This window comes from Lycium barbarum, chromosome 9 (genome assembly GCF_019175385.1).
Source record: "Lycium barbarum isolate Lr01 chromosome 9, ASM1917538v2, whole genome shotgun sequence".
Classification (NCBI taxonomy): domain Eukaryota; kingdom Viridiplantae; phylum Streptophyta; class Magnoliopsida; order Solanales; family Solanaceae; genus Lycium; species Lycium barbarum.
The window spans coordinates 118,952,223-118,972,198 of NC_083345.1; the positions used below are offsets into that span (position 1 = coordinate 118,952,223).

The following is a 19,976-nucleotide window of genomic DNA, read 5'->3' on the forward strand; positions in this document are numbered from 1 at the left end:
CCCCATATTCTATATCAACTCCCAAACATCCACAACAACATTCACAATTTCACTTCAATTCCTCCATAATCGTGGTCATAGTTCATTATTGCATTTTCTCACATATAATACTTATCCCACGTTATAAATGTCATTCATAACATACTTACAATCACAACACATCAATATTCATAATTCACTCCAAACTACTATTCAACAATGGCACTATTCACACATTCATGACCCAATTTCTATATCTTTCTACAATCCAAGTGTTTTAACTTTCAACCCCTTAACAACATAGAATGATCATAAAAAATCACCTTAGATAATAGAATAATAAGCTTGGAGTGGAAATTCTCTTCTTGCACAAAAAACCCTAGTCCACTTCCCTTGTGATTTCTTGACTTAGATGAACTTTGGTAGGTTTCTTACACTTGATTTTGTGGGTTTAATGTAGTTGATCATGGATTTCTCTTGGTTTCTTGTGGATGGAGAGTGAAGAGAATTCTAGAGGTTTCTATGTCCAAAAATGGTAAAACAATGGGTTAGGGTCGAATTTGGTCTATTTATAGTGGTCCAGAAAATTCTTGACCGACACAACATGCTATAAGCTTTGCTAGACGCAAAGCGTGCTTTGCGAGCCGCATGTTGTGTCGCAGACCTCGCAACATCACCAAATTTCACTGTCACACTTTGTTGCGCAACTGCGTGGCCGCAAAGCGCGCTTTACTGCTCGCATGTTGCGCCACAAAGTGCGCCATAATGTGACATTTTACCAAACTTCCACCGAAACTTAACTCCGATGATCCGACGAGTCTTAAACCTTCCCGAGGCTTACTAAACATGGTTTTTCTCCATTATATACCCAAGATGGACATATCTATCCACATGACCTCGAAAAGTTTATCCTACTTCCCAAGGCTAGGACAATTAGCATTCGGCGAAACTCAACGTATGAAAATGAGAGGTGTAACAGAAAACTCTACATATTTTTTACTTTCACTACAATTACTTGTTACTTCTCATGGACACGTGATGTACTTTGTTCCACTTATTAATTGGAAAAGATTGAAAGTTAGAGATTACTTAGCAATATTGTTTGTTTTTGGTGCAGAGACACCTTGTTTGTCTAGATTCTTATAACATTTATTGTAATTATATTTAGATTTTACTTGATTGTATGTATTATAATTGGTTTATCATACTAGGGAGTTGATAGAGTCTTTGTGCAACCAGTACAAAGATGATGATCAATCTTAAGTCGCATAAAACGTGAGATATATAAGCATCTGATTACATTAAACTTTTTTCTCTCTTTTTGGTGAACTCTCAGTTGCTGTAAAGAATATTTGGTCAATTTTTCTACAGAATTGTCAAGCATTATAGTTTTTCATGAAGTTATAATGAAATCCCAAAGTGAAGCTTTTATTAGTATACATGCGCGAAGCTTTTATTAGTCTTAGACATTCTTTTTTCATTTTCTGAAAAGATATAAATATATTTAACGTATTTTGTATTGTTGTCATTCTCAGTGATGTTATGCAGCTTATTAGTGCATTGTCTTGGATAATATTATCATATTTTTAATAATAAAATCTGTTGGACGATACTCATAATGTTATACTAGGAGCTTCCTCTACTTGGTTGGCAAAAACAATTTCTTTAGAAGCTATTCATCTAGAAACTGGCGATACAATGAAATTGGTCGATGATACTGACTTAAAAATGTTATTTGATATGTATAAGGACTTAGAAGAGAGAGAAATCTATATGCATTTAAGCATAATGGATGAAAAAAATAATGAAATTGAGGGCGGAAGTTTCCCGTGTACTGATGATGAAGATGAACATGTGGTTGAGAATGTGGAGGTTCACTCAGATGGAAAATATAGTGAAGACGGTTTATCAGATTATGAATATGATGAAAATGGTCTATTTGAGGGGATTAGTGATGATGATAATTTAATGGAGCACCCAATGACAAAAGTATGTGAAAAATGCAAGGTGAGATTTTCAAATATACATAGGATGATAAATTGAAGAAGGAGATTGTTGTGCTTACGGAGGAGCAAATATTTAATGATGTGAAGCATTTTAGACAAGTTATGCTAGAATTTGTCCGACAAGAAGGTTTTCCTGTTAAGAAGCTTAAAAATGATAAAAGGAGGTTTGCTGTTGTTTGTGAATATAAGGGACGTGGATGGGGAATTCGTGCTTCCCTTTACGGTGATGGAATAACATCTAAGATCAAATGCTTAAGTTAGGGGCGGAGCCACCTATTCAAGGGTGGTCATATGAACACCCTTCGTCGGAAAAAATTGTCGGATGCCTATATCAAATATAGAACTTTGTGGATATATACTAGTAATGAACAACCTTGACATAGAAAAGAAGGATAGCCCAGCAGCTAAGGGTGTGCAAAATCTCGCTGAGGACGCGAGTTCGAATCCCAGCTATGTGTTTTCTTCATGCGCTATTTTTTTTCCTCACACATCCCTTGTCCTAAAATATGAACACTCTTGATGAAAATCCTGGCTCCGCCCCTGTCTTAAGTGGATCACACACATGTATTAAAAGCATGAAAGGTTGTGGAGCAAGTTCGAGATAGATAGCTAAACAATTTGAGTAAGATTTTACAGCCAACTATGACATGTCTATCAATAAGCTTTTTGTTTCATTAAAGGAGAAGCATGGCCTTGATGTTAACACTCAGAAATTGATCAGGGATGTCAAAATTGCTAAAGAATTAATTGCAGGAGATCTTGCAAAAAGTTATGCCAAAATACCACAATATATAGCTATCCTGAGAGAGACTAATGTAGGTGTTTTTAAAAAGTTGAAGTGCATTAATTTAGATCTCTCAAATCCTAGATGCAACCCAATCCTTGAAAATATTTACATTAGTTTTGACGCTCAGAGTTACGGCTTTATTAGTTGTTGCAGACCCTTTGTTGTTGTCAATGCTTATTTCTTAAAGGGTCCATTTAAGGGTCAACTGCTTGTTGCCGTTTCACTTGATGCAAGTTCAGGTATTTTTCCCCTAGCAGTCATGATCGCTAAGGAGGATGGGCCAACATGGGAGTATTTTCTTGATTGCTTGTCTACTTCCATAGGAGATATTGGAGGCATTACATTTATGAGTGATAGGCAGAAAGGGCTCAAGAATGCTATGAAAAAAGTTTTTCCAATGGCTAACCATAGGTTTTGTGCAAAACACTTGTATAACAACTTTAAAGTCAAACATCCCGATCCAAAACTAAAAAAACTTTTGGGCAACAACCAAAGCTTATAATGAGCATGATTTTTGGAAAATTATGAATGAGATGAAAGAAATAAGCAAACCTGCTAATAACTGATGTTGGCCGTCTTGCTATTGCTAACTTTTTTTTGCTCTAGCATACTGTTGTTTATTTTTTAAAATTGGTAAGAATTTTGCTGCTAGTAGGTCATTTTCCTTTTGAAACCTATAAAAATTTTGCTGCTATTAAGTTTGCGCTAAACTCTTCTAGTGTGTGAAGAGCTACTGGATTTTGTTAAACTTTGCTAATGCTAGTAGGTTGTTTTACTGCTATTTAGCCGCTTTAGCTTCTGCTATATTGCTGCTGGCTCTTCCCAGTCGTTTAGAAAATCCCATTATCAGTGACCCTGTGTTTTTCGAGTCCACCAGTTCCAATAGTGTCATCACTATTGTGACTTCCATCAATATTTATTTTGAACCAATTTTCCCGAGGCTTGAGCCATGTTACTATTATGCATTCAATCGTGTGCCTAAGAGAGAACATCTGCTGACATATGCTACGCCAATGCCACGTCCATTGCATATTGCTATGAGCTCTAGACATAATCCACCTAATATGGTATATACTTGGTGGAGTATTTTTGATTTTGTGACCTCAGAGTTCCGGTACCTGTATGTATTGGGCTAAAACGGTCCAAAGATACTCTTAAAATGATGTGATATTGTTCGCTTTGGGCTAAGCTAGCATGGTTTTCCCAAAAGGCCTAACATCATTAATAGTATCCAACACCTTATAAGTAGCTCTTTTTTCTTTTCAGCTACCAATGTGGTACTTTGTTCGCACACCCAAACAATCTCCCCCTTGAACTAAGTTCCACATGGCTCATTACCATAATTCATGGGTCAGAGATTCAACATGTATGTGTGCTACCATATCATTAGAGTATTTACGGTCACCGAAACCCAAAGGCTGTATATGCGTCTTCAAAGCTATGGGTAAAGGTTGTTGACATTTGTCCCTCCTTTATTTCAATTTATTTTCTGGAGCTTCTAAATTTATTAACGAGCTAAATATTTTATTTTCACTACTATTTTTTATTTCTACTACTATTAATACCGTTACCTTCATTTTCACTATTTTTACTAGTATTACTCTATCACAAATTTTAAACGGTTCGCCATCGTTTCATTTTAGGATTCGTGCTCGTTAAATTAATTTTTACTATATATACACTAATTACTATTTGCCTTCACATAATATATTGTACTAGTTATTAAATTAAAAGCCCAAGAATAATTAAAATAAAGGGGGAATGACCAATATTTTCCAGCCAAATAAATGGCCCAACAAACCGAGTAGCCCACATTATTCCCCTATCTGACCAGCCCAATACCCACCATTTACCTAGCCCACGTCCTAATGACTACCCGACCCGCAGAAGCCCATTATCCATTTACCCGACCCGGCCTAACGAAATAATACATTCACCCCCATTTCAAATCTAACCTAAAACTCTTCAGCCGCACCACTCTTTCTCCTTCTCTCTTATCCCTCTCTCATCACCCCTTGACTCGTCCCATTCGTCATTTTAGCAAACCTTGACCATTCTTTCAACCATGGCAGTTTTTCCTACCTATTTCCACACAAGAAAACGTCCAAACGTCTACTTTATCTGAGCTCTGTCGTTGACAGAGAAAGAGATCCCTCTTCTAGCTTCAAACATGAGTTGATCCTCACAAATCACAAATGGTCGAACCATTTTCGGTAACACAGAATCAAATCACGTGAATCAAGCCCAACGTTCTGATTTTGGAACGAATTTGATTTCAATTCCCGCCCAAACGAAACCCTAGCCACTTTTCTACCCATATAAATACTTGTTTTGTTTTGGGGATGGAGCCGCCTTGACTCCTGCTAAATATTTACATTTTTTTCAGTCGCTATATCTAGGAAAAAATCATCAAAGGACAGCCTCACTCTAAAAAATGAAAAGAACAGCCACATATTACTCTATTTTCACTTTTTCGGTTTGAAACTTTAGTTACTTTAATCGGGTTCGGGTTCGTTCGAGTTCGAGCATAAATCCGAGGCCTCGACGCCTCGTTCACTGCACCTATAAAAGGTCGGTAAACCTTTTTCTCTTTCTTTATTTTTGGTATTTTGCGTGTTTAGTCTAATTTGTGTTCGTGTGTTGCTTAACATTTAAGTTAATTGTTGTTTAGTTTAGATTCACTGTTTTCGTAAGATATAGAATGTAGCCATATGCTCTATTTGGTTAGCTTAGTTGTATGTTGTTGGTGTGTTTATATGCGAATAGATAAGCCAAAAGTAGTTTCCTAGTCTATACTGAATTCAGTGTCAGTTTAATTTCTTGTTTGGGTCTTTATTTGTATGAGCATGTCGTTTAGCTGTTTCGACAATAGGTAATACTTGATCTTGTTCTTCCTTTTTTTTCTGTTCGACATTAGTTAGATTGTAGGAAAATCACGGCTTTGGGTGTCATGATATGTTTGCATAATATACGTCGAAATTTTGGAGGAGTATGTTTAAGTTGTTTTCTTTGTGTTTAAATCCATTTGATTTCATAAATACTCAATATATTATCTCTTTGGTTGGTTTAGTTTAGTGTATGAGTTAGTTCGTTGCAAGTTGTGAACCTATGTCGCCATAGGAATTGAGCAATCCAGTTCACTAGATTAATATACGAGCGTATACACACTGTATACAAAAGCAACATATTATTGTATATCCTGGAACATATTTGTTGTGTGGTTGTTATTGACTAAACTCCATTTTTCATACTCTACCTGTTCGACCAAAAGCGTGAATCAACATTTAGTCCCTTATACTGTAATGGGTATTTGATAGCAGCAAGAATCTTTATGCAGATTATGTTTGTTTGGCTGGCTGTTGTTGCTTTTTAGTTGGTTTGGTTTACCTCTTGTGCCAAAACTATTCAGTTCATTGTAGAAGCCATGCCCCTTTAGGTGTTCGATGAGTTTTGTAGAAACACAATGCCCCACAGCATGCCATATTTTGAAGTGTCCAAATCTGTCTATCTATTGAGAAATATAAGCAAAACAAAGCAATTCATGATCGGAAATTTTCTCATGCATATCAAAAGTTTGAAGTGAAACATTTAGTATAGAAATTTCTAATGACATTACATTACATGCTTTTCAAGTATGACAAAAATGAATATTGTGGAGTGACTAAGTAACGATATGAAGATATCCACCAGCTCGCCGGCAATAATGGTCATGGCTGCTTCTGTGAACTGCCCTATAATTACTAGTGCTACAACTTGCCTGTGAAACAGAACCAAAGTAGAGTTAAGTCGACCAAATCTCATAATGAAGTTCAAACTAGTGTGTTAAAACCACTGAAATCCAGTATCTTCTAATGATGCTCTAAGTCAATACTTCTCTTTCCAAACTCACGCCTATGGAATTGCCACATCGTTGGATTTTTGTGTGCATTCATATTTGGTCTGTAAAAGATATGTTTAAACTCTAAGAAAGATATTCAAATGAGTAAAGAACCTGTGTTTAGATTATTTATGTTCTTTGCAAAATATGGTTTGTGCAAGAATTGCTCGCTAATCTTTATCTTTATCTTTTTCTTTACATGTACACATCGGAGAGAAATGGAGTCCTAATTCGGGACTCATCATCTTCCGCATTCGGTGTTGGGCCAAGTATACTTTATAAACATTATTTTTAAGACGTATTCAACTATGCATACTTTTAGCCGAATATAGTTAAATAAAGTTAATAAAAAAGAAAACTCACCTCCTTTTGCATCCTACTTATAAAGATAAGTTTAGATTTTCTACATCACCATATCTATATGACATAATTTTATCTAAGGTCTTCTCTTAAAAGCTATCACTTATATGCAAATTACTATATTTTCTACAAATCTTATTTTTAACATTATTATACTCCTATCTATAATTTTAGCAATGCCTACAAAATATTTTCATAAATGTTATATTCGCATTTTAGCCTAATTAACATAAATCCGGTCGATTAACCATTATTAATGGATCTTAGAGGATGCCTAATACCTTCCCTCTAGATTAATTGAACCCTTACCTAGAATCTTAAGTTAGTAGACCTTAAAACAGAGTTAACTTTAGAAGATAACTTTAATAAACTTTAGGTGCCCTAATTCACCATAAATAATTAGGTGGCGACTCTTAACTTTAAATAACCCCGGAATTACCGGGATGTTGTAAACTATTTTGACTTCGGTTAAAATAGGGTATAACAAAGGTCGTAAACCGGCCCATAGACGGACAAAGGCATTAAGTCGGGCCCCACCACGCCCACACTTCACCATTTTCATACTCGTCCCGCCAAACCATTAGCTCTGATACCAGTTGTTGGGATAAAACGGCCCAAAGATACTCTTAATTTGATGTGATATTGTTTGCTTTAGGCCAAGCCCACACGGTTTTTCCAAAAGGCCTCACATCATTAATAGTATCCAACACCTTATAAGTAATTTTTTTTTCTTTTCAGCTACCAATGTGACATTTTGTTCGCACACCCAAACAATCTCCCCCTTGAACTAAGTTCCACATGGCTCATTACTATAATTCACAGGTCAGAGATGCAACATGTATGTGTGCTACCCAAATCATCAGAGTATTTACGGTCATCGAAGCCCAAAGGATGTGTATACGTCTTCAAAGCTATGGGTAAATGTCGTAAATACTCTGACGAGGTGGGTAGCACACATACATGTTGAATTTCTAACTCGTGAATTATGGTAATGAATCATGTGGAACTTAGTTCAAGGGGGAGATTGTTTCCGTGTGTGAATAAAGTACCACATTAGTAGCTGAAAAGAAAAAGAAGCTACTTATAAGGTGTTGGATACTATTAATAACGTGAGGCCTTTTGGGAAAACCATGCGGGTTTGGCCCGAAGGGGATAATATCACATCATTTTAAGATTATCTTTGGATTGTTTTAGCCCACCAACTGGTATCAGAGCTTGTGGTTGTATTTGGTTGTGTTGATTGTCTATTTGAATAATGGAGGTAAATATGAGCAAGATGGTTTCTTTAAATGGCAGTAATTACCATATTTGGAAAAGCAAGATAAAAGATTTACTATTTTTCAAGATTGCTTCTAAAAAACCTGAGTCTGTGAATGATGAGGATTGAGAATTTAAGTAGTTACAGGTTTGTGGCTATATTAGGAAATGAGTTGAAGATAATGTTCAAAATCATATTGTGAATGAGACAAATTCTAAAAGCTTGTGGGAAAAGCTCGAGATACCCTATGCTTTTAAGACTGGCAATAATAAGTTGTTCCTACTAAAACAATTGATGAATATTAGATACAAAGAGGGCAGTCATATTTCTGATCATATAAATGATTTTCAGGGTGTCCTTGATCAGCTGTCTGGAATAGGTGTCAAGTTTGATGAAGAAATATAGGAACTGTGGCTTCTTAATACTCTATCAGACTCTTTAGGAACTCTTCGAGTTTCTGTGACTAATTATGCTCCCAGTGATGGTGTAACTATAGAATTTGCTAAGAGTGGTGTTTTGAATGAAGAGATGAGAAGAAGATCTCAAGCTTCATCTTCTTCAGCTTCACACTCTGATGATTTGGTTACGGAAGACAGGGGGAGAAGCAATTTCAGAGGTCAAAATGACATAGGCAAAAGTAGAAGCAAGTCAAGATCCTCCAGGTACAAGAACATTACATGTGACTATTGTCACTTGCAAGGGCACATTAAGAAATATTGCTACAGGTTTAAGAGAGACCCGAAAAAGCAAAAGAAAGATGGCGATCATGAAAATCGTGTTGCTTGTTGCTGAAAATGATATTCTTGTTGCTTGTGGTAAAAATGATATCAATCTTATTAGTGATGAGTTTACCTAGTTTGTGGATTCAGGTGCCACTTCTCTGGTTACGCCAAAGAAGGAATTAGTTTCTTCTTATACTCTAGGTAATTTTGAAATGTTGCGAATGAGCAATAATAGTAAGATTGAGGTATTTGGTATCGACATAGTTTGCTTGAAAAGTAAGAATGGTTGGAGGTTGGTTCTTAACAATGTCAAGCATGCTCCAGATGTTCGTCTGAATTTAATTTTTGTAGGAAAGCTTGATGACGAGAGTTATGATCAAACCGTTGGTGGTGGCCAGTGGAAACTTGTTAGAGGTTCAATGATTGTGGCTCGAGGTAACAAGATATCTGACTTGTGCTTATTTCAGGGCTCCATTTGCCGTGACTCAGTAAATTTGTTGGAGAATGATACTTTATCAGAGTTATGGCATAGAAGGCTGAGTCATATGAGCGAGAAAGGGATTGATAATTTGGCTAAGAAGAATTTTCTTTCTGGAGTGAAACAAGCAAAAGTAAAGAGATGTGTTCATTACTTAGCCAGGAAATAGAAAAAGAGTTTCTTTTCAGAGTCATTCGCCTTCAAGAAAGCTTGATTTGCTGGAGTTGGCACATTATGATTTGTATGGTCCTTTTAAAGTAAGTTCTTGTGGTGCGCTTTACATTGTGACTTTTATTGATGATCATTCTCGCAAACTCTGAGTATTTCCTTTGAAGTCCAAGGATTAAGTACTTGGTGTGTTCAAGACTTTTCAGGCCTTGGTTTAGAGACATACAGGGAAGAAACTAAAATGCATCCGCTCAGACAATAGTGGTGAATACATTGGTCCTTTTGATAATTATTGCAGACAGCAAGGTATTCAACATCAGAAAACTCCTCCAAAGACTCCTCAGTTAAATGGTTTAGTAGAGAGGATGAACAGAACTATAGTTGAGAGGGTTAGATGTTTGCTTTCAGATGCTAAGTTGCTAGATTCATTTTGGGCAGAGCACTTAATATTGCTGCTTATGTTATCAATTTATCTCTTACTGTTGCTTTGGATGGTGATGTCCCTGACAAAGTTTGGTTTGCTAAGGATATCTCTTATGCTCATTTGAGAGTCTTTGGGTAAGGCTTTTGTGCATGTTCCTAAGGATGAGAGGTCAAAGTTGAGAAGATTGATTCTCAGAGCAGTGAGAGCTTAGTTGATGTTGATCAGTTCCTGTGACTATAACACCTAAAGAAAATCTTCAAAATAATGAAGCTAATGGTCATGTTTAGAATGATGAGCATGATGTTGTTGATGCTTCAGTAGAATATGATGTGGTTGGCCAGCAACCAGATGCTATTGATGCTCTAGAGAGTTTGCTCAGAAGATCTACTAGAGAGAAAGTACCTTCATCTCATTATTCTCCCAATGAGTTTGTACTCTTGACTGATAGGGGAGAACCTGATAGTTTTGATGAGGCCACGGACAAGGCGGTTTGATGCTAAGCAAGATAAGATTAAATCCTTGCATGATAACCATACATTTGATCTGGTTAAGCTTCCTGAAGACAGAAAAGCTTTGAAAAATAGGAAGGTATTCAAGGTAAAACATGAATTAACCCAGTTCCACGATACAAGGCTAGATTGGTTGTCAAGGGATTTAATTAGAAGAAGGGAGTTGATTTTGATGAAATATTTTCTCCAGCCGTGAAGATGTCATCCATTCAAATTATTCTAGGCTTGGCTGCAAGTCTAGATTTAGAGGTTGAGCAAATGAATGTTAAAACTACTTTTCTCCATGCATGGTGACTTAGATGAAGAAATTTATATGCAGCCGCCATAAGTTTTGAAGTCAAGGGTAAAGAGAATTATGTTTGCAAATTGAAAAAGAGCTTGTATGGTTTGAAACAAGCTCCCAAGCAGTGGTACAAGAAGCTTGGTTCTTTTATGAGTCAACAGGGCCTTAAGAAGACTTCTTCAGATCATTGTGTTTTTATTAAAAAAATTCTCTGATGGTACTTTATCATTTTATTACTTTATGTTGATGACATGCTCGTTGTTGGGCATAATACTTGCAGAATTTAGAAGTTGAAGCAAGAGTTGAATAAGTCTTTTACTATGAAAGACTTAGGACCAACAAGGCAGATTCTAGGCATGCAGATTGCTCATGACAGAAAGGCAAAAATTTGTGGTTATCACAAGAGAAGTACATTTAGAAAGTACTTCGCAGGTTCACCTTTCAATACGCACTCCAAATTGAGCACGAAGCAGTGTCCTTCTAGTGATGATGAGAAGGAAGGTATGGATAAAGTTCCTTATGCTTTAGCCGTTGGCAGTCTGATGTATGCGATCATTTGTACAAGATCAGATATTGCTCATGCTGTTGGTATTGTTAGCCGTTTTCTTTCTAATCCAGGAAGAGAGTATTGGAATGCTGTGAAGTGGGTTATGAGATATCTTTGTGGCATTTCTAGTCTGAGTTTGTGTTTTAGGACAGGAAATCCTATTCTTTGTAGCTACACTAATTCAGATATGGTTGGTGATGTTGATACTCGCAAGTCTACTTCAAGTTACTTGGTTACCTTCGTAGGGGGAGCTGTGTCTTGGCAATCTATGGTACAAAACTGTATTGCTCTTTTTACTACAGAAGCTGAGCTTATTGTTGTTGTTTAGGCTTGTAAAGAGTTGTTCTGGATGAAGAGATTTATGGAGGAACTTGGCTTTGCTTAAAAGAGGTATGTGCTTTATTGTGACAATCAAAGTGCTATTCATCTTGGCAAGAACTCTACATTTCATGGTAGGTCGAAACATATTGATGTGAGATGTCATTGGATTAGAGATGTGTTGGATTCTAAGTTGCTTGAAATTGAGAAGATTTACATCGATGATAATGGTTCGGATATGTTGACCAACTTAGGTCTTATTTTCAGAACACAAGAGTTATTTTACAGCAGCCATATAGAGAGAAAAAGTGAGAGAGAAAGGTGATTTTCACACTAGTGAAAATCAGCTACAGCAGTCCGCTTTAAATTGCCTTTCCTAATTCATTTTTTTAGTGAATTATGCCTGTCTGGGCTTTTATTAATTAATCAAAAAATTCAAATGGTTTAAAAAGCCCAACCCAAATCGGGTCAGGCCCAGAAAAATAAAACAAAAAGGCAGAAATTAAAAAACATCAAAAGGAAATAAAATTTGCCTAACTTTCCTAATTGAAACCCTAAAAGGTCGAGTTCTTCTCATTGTCTTCCGCTTCTAGTCTGAGTTTGTGTTTTAGGATAGGAAAGCCTATTCTTTGTAGCTACACTAATTCAGATATGGTTGGTGATATTGATACTCGCAAGTCTACTTCAAGTTACTTGGTTACCTTTGTAGGGGGAGCTGTGTCTTAGCGATCTATGTTACAAAACTGTATTGCTCTTTTTACTACAGAAGCTGAGCTTATTGCTGTCGTTTAAGCTTGTAAAGAGTTGCTCTGGATGAAGAGATTTATGGAGGAACTTGGCTTTGCTTAAAAGAGGTATGTGCTTTATTGTGACAATCAAAGTGCTATTCATCTTGGCAAGAGCTCTACATTTCATGGTAGGTCGAAACATATTGATGTGAGATATCATTGGATTAGAGATGTGTTGGATTCTAAGTTGCTTGAAATTGAGAAGATTTACATCGATGATAATGGTTCGGATATGTTGACCAGCTTAGGTCTTATTTTCAGAACACAAGAGTTATTTTACAACAGCCATATAGAGAGAAAAAGTGAGAGAGAAAGGTGATTTTCACACTAGTGAAAATCAGCTACAGCAATCCGCTTTAAATTGCCTTTCCTAATTCATTTTTTTTAGTGAATTATGCCCGTCTGGGCTTTTATTAATTAATCAAAAAATTCAAATGGTTCAAAAAGCCCAACCCAAACCGGGTCAGGCCCAGAAAAATAAAACAAAAAGGCAGAAATTAAAAAACAGCAAAAGGAAATAAAATTTGCCTAACTTTCCTAATTGAAACCCTAAAAAGTCGGGTTCTTCTCATTGTCTTCCGCCATGGTTCTCTTCGACCTTCACCTCTGGTGGTGTGAAAATGATGTTATGAGATTCTAATTCACTCCTCCATGTGTGTATATGTTCTTTCTCATCCCATCAAGTTCAGGTAAAGATTCCATCTTGTTAACTCTGTTCATTTTTTCTTGTTTCTGACTCGATTGAACCTTTTTAACCTTGTTCTTTTTCTGTATGCACCACTTTTGTGTTCGAGCTGTGTTGAACTTTGTAGCTCGATCTGTGCTTAGTGGACCGCTGTTTGATGCAGCTGGTGGTTCCTCTGTAAGTTCTTCTTCTTCCTTGACTTTTGTTCCATTTCTGCTACTAGTGCCTTTGATTTGAATCGCCTTCTCTTTGTAATTTGGACTCGCATAGATTTGATATTTGTCTATTTGAATGAGCATCAAACGATACTAATACCACAAATAAAACATCTATCCACTCTATTTGGTCCAAAGTACTACTGAGAATTTGATTATCCTTGTTCCCTCTGTGATGTTCCTGCTGTTTGTTGCCAATTATTATGTTTGAGAACAAGTAGGATCCTTTTTCATACCCAATGTTGTTTTTGTGCTGTTGTTGCCTCCTGAGAACTCTTTGTAACATTTTGATCCTACAATTGCTAGTTGTTGTATGTTCTGAATTCTGTAGTTTAGGAACCTGCAGAAAAATAAACGAAGTTAGTAAAAAATACCACCCAGCTCTCCTCCATATGGATTTGAACTTGATGATAGTCTTCCTCTCCTTGTCCTTTCTCCAGCTTCCCAACCTTTTCTCCTTTATTTTCCCCATTAATTTGTAGTCCTTATCCTCAAGTAAGGAATCTGAGTCTTATCACTATTGAGGATCTTTCTACACATTGATGTTAACTCCTGAAAATTATGACACTGAAAAGATACACTATCCAAAGCCTGGTTAGCCAATGCATCAGCTAGTTTATTTCCTTCTCTCAAGATATTGTTGAAGGAGACAGTCATATCACTTTTTAACTCCATAATCTCTTCAATCCAGTTAACTATTCCCCATGGTGGTTTCCAACCTTTCTCCAGAATCTTATAAATCATTTCAGAGTCAGTTTGCACTATGATGTGATCCATTCTTGCAGTTTTACAATATCTTCGAGCTTCTAAAATTGCCATTACCTCAGCATCTGTATTTGTAGTAATGCCTATGGCTACAGCTTTGGCATATACTAAATTCCCAGATGTATTCCTCAAACAAAACCCATAAGCACTCTAATTCGTTAATTGTTGGATCATGCTGAAATTTGAACTGAGGGTTTTCAACATCTGTTTCTTGGATTTCAATTGTGGAGATTGGATTTTGTGGTATAGCTCCAGTTTTCGAGCACGAACAGTAGCTCATTTTTAGGGGTGATTTCTTTCCTTTTTGCACTTATTTTGGTGCTATCTTTTATGTTTTGTTGCTTCGTATTTAGCATTGATATTGTATCCATTTGGAGAACATTATTGTAAATCTTGTTGATTATTAGTGGAGCTTTTCTGGGCCGGAGGTCCCGTGGATGTTTCCTCTTCACCTTGAAGGGGTTTTACCACATAAATTTGGTGTCTCTTGGATTTGAATTATTTTTGCTTGCTTTGCTATTTTATTGTTGGTATAGTTGCTGCCCAAATTTCTATTTGTGCTAGTGTTCATTGTCTTCTCTTGATTCAAATAGTGTGGGAAGTTTTGATTTGGGTATTTCTTTCGCTGTTACCTCGTCGTTGCAATTTGGTATTTGCTTGTTTCTTCCCAACAACTCCATCTTCAATCTCAGGGATTTTCTCCAATAACTTGAAAACCATAAACACCGATCATGGATCAATTCCTCATCAATTCACCAGAAAAAGTTGCATAACGTTGATTATACAAGAGAAAAGTACATGTTCAGCAGACAAATGCAACATTCACAATAATGTCAATCCAATTTTGTATCTTTTCTTTCAATGAAACTCTATAATTTGAAGTAACTTATAACACAACCTTGTAGAGGAGAATTACCTGTTCAGAATTGCCACAAATCTTGTCTCAAAGTGAAATGTTAAAAAGCTGATCATTTTAAAAAAAACAATGCTGAGAGTTGAAGTGTCTAACTAGAGTAGAAAAGCTTTGAAGTGTCTAACTAGAGTATAAAAGCTTTTCTTTTCAGTATCCTGTCAAGAGCATCCTTACACTCAGCAAGCATGTCTGCATGTATGTATATATAAGATAAGCATATTATATAAAAGTGAGTTATCTAAAGCTTACCTTCATCATTGCAGCTGTTGTTCCCTGTCTAGCCATGGTTCATGGTGTTCATTACCAGAAGGTAAATACTTTACCTATTCTTAACGCTTGATGAACTTAAGGAGTGGTCTCTCTATTTAATATTGAAAATGTCATATGTCGCTCATATTTCCATTAAGCCAGCAGCAGTATGATTTCTAATTTACTTTTCTAGGTCAGCGGGGTAATAAGAATTGTGATCAATATAACTTAGCTACAAACACTTATCATACATCAATAGCTATATCAAAGTGTAACCACTGTTGTCGGTTTAAAACTGAGCACGAAAGAGTGTGCTACTTCATTCTTTTCTCTCTTGAGTTTCTTCCATATCTGGTCATTGTCAAACACAACTTGAAGCTTCAATAAGTTCGTTCTATTAGATCACAAAGTTGACCAATCATACAACACCTTTTCTGATCTACAGCTTGCAAAAGGTTTATACTCTTGTCTCTATACACTAACAATTTATGGAATTCAATCATTCAATGTGTTTTAAGAATCAAGATTTTTTTTCTATTTATTCCTTCCAGAACTTACTGCTATGAGATTTTTATCAGCGCATCCATCTAGATTTTGCTTCATATAAATTCTTCATAAAGAATCTAGTAAAAGGAACTTTGTACAGAAAATCCTATCTAGTTTGAGTTCTTAACTTCATGATGTCCATTGTCGTGCCAGTTCATCCTAAATTTGGGATCTTCGTCTTTGCGCAATAAACTTCCAACTTACTGAAGGCCCGAGAAGCTTTATTTGTCAATCCATTGCTAGATTCAATAGGCGAGACTCTATCAATTTGTATTCGAGCAGTAAAAATTTGGAGTGTCTTGTAAAAGGCTTTTACAAGAAATGGAGTCGAGCCGCTAGCGAAAAACATTTTTCATAAAAGAAACTGGTAAGCCCTTATAGCGAACAGTAGCACCTGTGAAGCACACTGCATCACCAACCAATAATAGCTCTGAGGATGGTCCTCGAACTGTTTATCATCTTCATCGAATCACCATTGTCAGCCAAAGGAAAAGTTTGTTCTTCATAAAAATCTAGAGGCTTTTGCAAATGGAATCACACCAAGATTTATCTGTTTGTGAATCAGGGCTAAGATCACATGGTTTCAAGGTTTGAACGGTTCTCTGGAAATATGAAGATCAGTTTAGGCTATGGCGAAATATTGAAGACGGCACAGACGTGTAAAGACTAATTAATGGAGGAAACAGTACAAAAATAAAGTATTATTAATATCACTAATTAATTAGAAGTGAAATTCCCTTTTAGCCCTTCGATGATCGATCAACTAATTTAAAGTTACCGGTCAATGGCCGGAAGTTAAGATAAGAGGATGAAAATGTCAATTGTTTAACGTTGGGGGAGGTCTTTGATTTTTAAAGTAAAGTTGGAGGACAAATGATTTTTATCCTTAATTGATAGCTAGGTAGAATTTTAAATGGATTTTCCTAATTATTTTATTTTATTTTATTTTTATCTTGATTATTTTTCCATAGGATAGAGCCCTGGAATATTCCATGTAGAAAGGATTCTCCTTATTAATGGACAGAATTTTAAATGAATTCTCTTACTAATCGCACTTATCTTTTTTATTGTCCATAAAAGCTTCTTTAATCAATACATATAGTTTATATGGATTTTCCTAATAATTGCAATTTTATTTATCTTTTATCTTGATTATTTTTCTATTTTAGATGTTTGGATAGGATAGAGCCCTGGAATAATCCATGTAAGAAGGATTCTCCTTATTAATGGACAGAATTTTAAATGGATTGTCTTAGAGCCTGTTTGGATGGGCTTATGCAGCTTATAAGCTAAAAAAAATAAGTTGGGGTAGTCTAACTCATTTTTTTTGGCTTATAAGCTGTTTTCAGCTTATAAGCTGCTTTAAATAAGCTAAGTCAAATGGGCCCAATTATTTTTTTGGGTTATTTTAAGCACAAAATGACTTTAAGCTGGCCAGCCAAACACTCAAAAAAGCTGAAAACAGCTTATAAGCAACTTATAAGCCAATCCAAACGGGCTCTTACTAATTGCACTTGTATTTTTTATTCTCCTTAAAAGCCTCTTTAATTAATAGGTATAATATTAAATGGATTTTCCTAATGAATGCAATTTTATTTATTTATTTACTTGAATTTTTTTCCATATTAGCTGTTTGGAGAGGATAGAGCCTTGGAATGTTCCATGTAATAAGGAAAATAAATCTTTTCGTATATAAAAGGAAATTATATTTGTGACAAATATGGGAGTCTCTTTTTTTTTTTTTTTTTTGTGTGTGTGTTTATTCAGATTGGTCAAAGTTATTGCTAAGTCAGCAAATAACTTTTAATCTTATAAGAACCAAAAGGGAAAAAATTTGAAGAGACAACCGTAAAATAGTCTTCATATTGAAATTTTAATTATATGATTTTGGAAAATGATGTAAAGATGTACTGATTTTCCTTTTTTGCTGGATGTTCTTCTCTATATAAACACAGAAATAAATACCAACAAACTAGAAAAGAAAAGAGATAAAGATAAACAAAGAAAAGAAAAGTGAACTATGAAGCAAGAAATAGTTGTTCTCATTGTTGGAGCTGGCCCTGCTGGCATAGCTACTTCTGCTTGTTTAAATCTCAAAAATATTTCGAATATAATTTTAGAAAAAGATGACTCTTTTGCTTCTTTATGGAGAAAAAGGTCTTATGATAGGTTGAAACTTCACTTAGCAACTCAATTTTGTGAACTTCCTTACATGTCATTTCCTCCAAATTTACCTACTTTTGTGTCCAAAAATGATTTTCTTGAATACTTAGATACTTATGTTTCCCATTTTAATGTTAATCCCTTATATCAACGTGCAGTTAAGTCTGCCTATTTTGATAATGTTGATGGTAAATGGCATGTTAAGGCGATGAACGTTGAGAAAAATGTCGCTGAGTATTATGTTGCTAGGATTCTTGTTGTTGCAACTGGAGAAAATAGTGAAGGTTTTGTTCCAATAATTGAAGGATTAGATGATTTTGGTGGAATGATTATGCATTCTAGTGACTATGGAAATGGAAAGAGTTTTGAGGAGAAAGAAGTTTTAGTTGTCGGTTGTGGAAATTCAGGCATGGAAATTGCCTATGATTTGTCTAACTGGGGTGCTCGGACCTCCATTATTGTTCATAAACCTGTAAGTTCTTTTTTACTATTAATTTTCTCTTGTCGGTCTTTTTTATTTGTTACTTTAATCTTTCAATTTTAATTATATAAAAAGTTCATTACAATGATTATCATGTTTCGTTTTTTTTTTTTTTTTTTTTTATATATAGGTACACGTTCTCACGAAGAAAATGGTCCACATAGGACTGCTTTTATTGAAATATATTCCTTGTGATACAGTGGATAAAATGATGATAATGTTAAGCAAATTGACATATGGAGATCTCTCTGTCTTTGGGATAAATAGCCCTAATAAGGGTCCTTTTTATCTTAAGAATGCTAGTGGTAGATCTCCTGTTATTGATGTTGGAACAGTGGATAAAATCAAAGAAGGAAAAATCAAGGTACAGGAAATAAAAAAAATTCACTCCAATCATTAATATAATTATCCCCCCCCCCCCCACAAATATAGTTTTTATTTCATGTTTTTTTTTTTTTTGGTTATCAGGTTTTACCTTCGATCAAGAAAATAAAGAAAAGTTATGTTGAATTTACTGATGGTAAGAGGAAAAGATTTGATGCCTTGATTTTTGCGACTGGGTACAAAAGCACAGTTATGAAATGGCTCAAGGTATTTGGTTAATAGGAGACAATTTTTTTATACAAAGTTCAAATTTAAAATGTAACTATCCGACCCTTAATTCGAAGGTATGTTCTTTGCAAATTTAAACGTTTTATGAAATGATTTGTGTAGGATGATGGTGTGCTATTCAATGAAAATGGGATGCCAAAAAAAAGAAGTCCTTATCACTGGAAAGGAGAGAAGGGTATTTATTGTGTAGGATTTGCAAGTGCTGGATTATTTGGAATTTCATCTGATGCCAAGAATATTGCTGAAGATATCGATAGGATTTTGATGCACGTCGGTGGTGAGATGGATCTCAGCCAAGAATACTGCTGAAGATATCGATAGGATTTTGATGCACATTTGATGTGTGTCGTGGGGAGATGAATGAGACCCCTCCATCTTTTAATTAAATATTTTAGGTTCGAGTTTTGAGTATGGAGCACTTTCAATTTTAATGGATCATACGAGGCGCGAATCCAATTAGTCGGGTCGATAGTTTTCGAATATCGGATGTATTTGGGAAAATCTATATTAATATTACTATGTTTTCCGTCTCTCTTTGCATAATATAAATTCTTCTTGCAGTTGTAGCAAATTCATAGAGCACAATTCAGTATTCGCATCTTTCATTTGCGAAACTATACTAGAGCGGTTAACTTGTTATAGCTTTTCGGTCTTTTCTCCATCCCAATTTCTTTACTCTCGAGTTGTTTGGTTAGTGGAATAAGCGATTATAATTTTGGAATTTTATTATATAATACAATAATACATTTGCCTTTTGCTAAAAAAGAATTTTAAAGTTTTTTATGAAAAGATAATGTTAAATTTGGATATAAAATTAGCTTCGATAATGGTGTGAACCTATTC

At 35.3% G+C, this 19,976-nt stretch overlaps 1 protein-coding gene across 4 annotated transcripts; it reads left to right on the plus strand.

The window, feature by feature from the left end:
• The first annotated feature begins 13,021 nt into the window (after window positions 1–13,021).
• LOC132609634 (probable indole-3-pyruvate monooxygenase YUCCA11) lies at window positions 13,022–19,704 on the plus strand. Of its 4 annotated transcripts, none has more exons than XM_060323705.1 (7): window positions 13,022–13,193; window positions 13,317–13,366; window positions 15,346–15,392; window positions 18,199–18,512; window positions 18,652–18,885; window positions 18,990–19,112; window positions 19,236–19,704. In XM_060323705.1, the coding sequence occupies exons 2-7, from the start codon at window positions 13,347–13,349 to the stop codon at window positions 19,440–19,442; spliced, it is 945 nt and encodes a 314-aa protein (XP_060179688.1). In that variant the 5' UTR covers window positions 13,022–13,193; window positions 13,317–13,346; the 3' UTR covers window positions 19,443–19,704. The 4 variants fall into 4 exon arrangements, with proteins under 4 accessions (XP_060179688.1, XP_060179687.1, XP_060179686.1 ...); XM_060323704.1 differs by having other exon boundaries at window positions 13,023–13,193; window positions 13,299–13,366; XM_060323703.1 differs by having other exon boundaries at window positions 13,023–13,366.
• The last annotated feature ends 272 nt before the right edge of the window (window positions 19,705–19,976 follow it).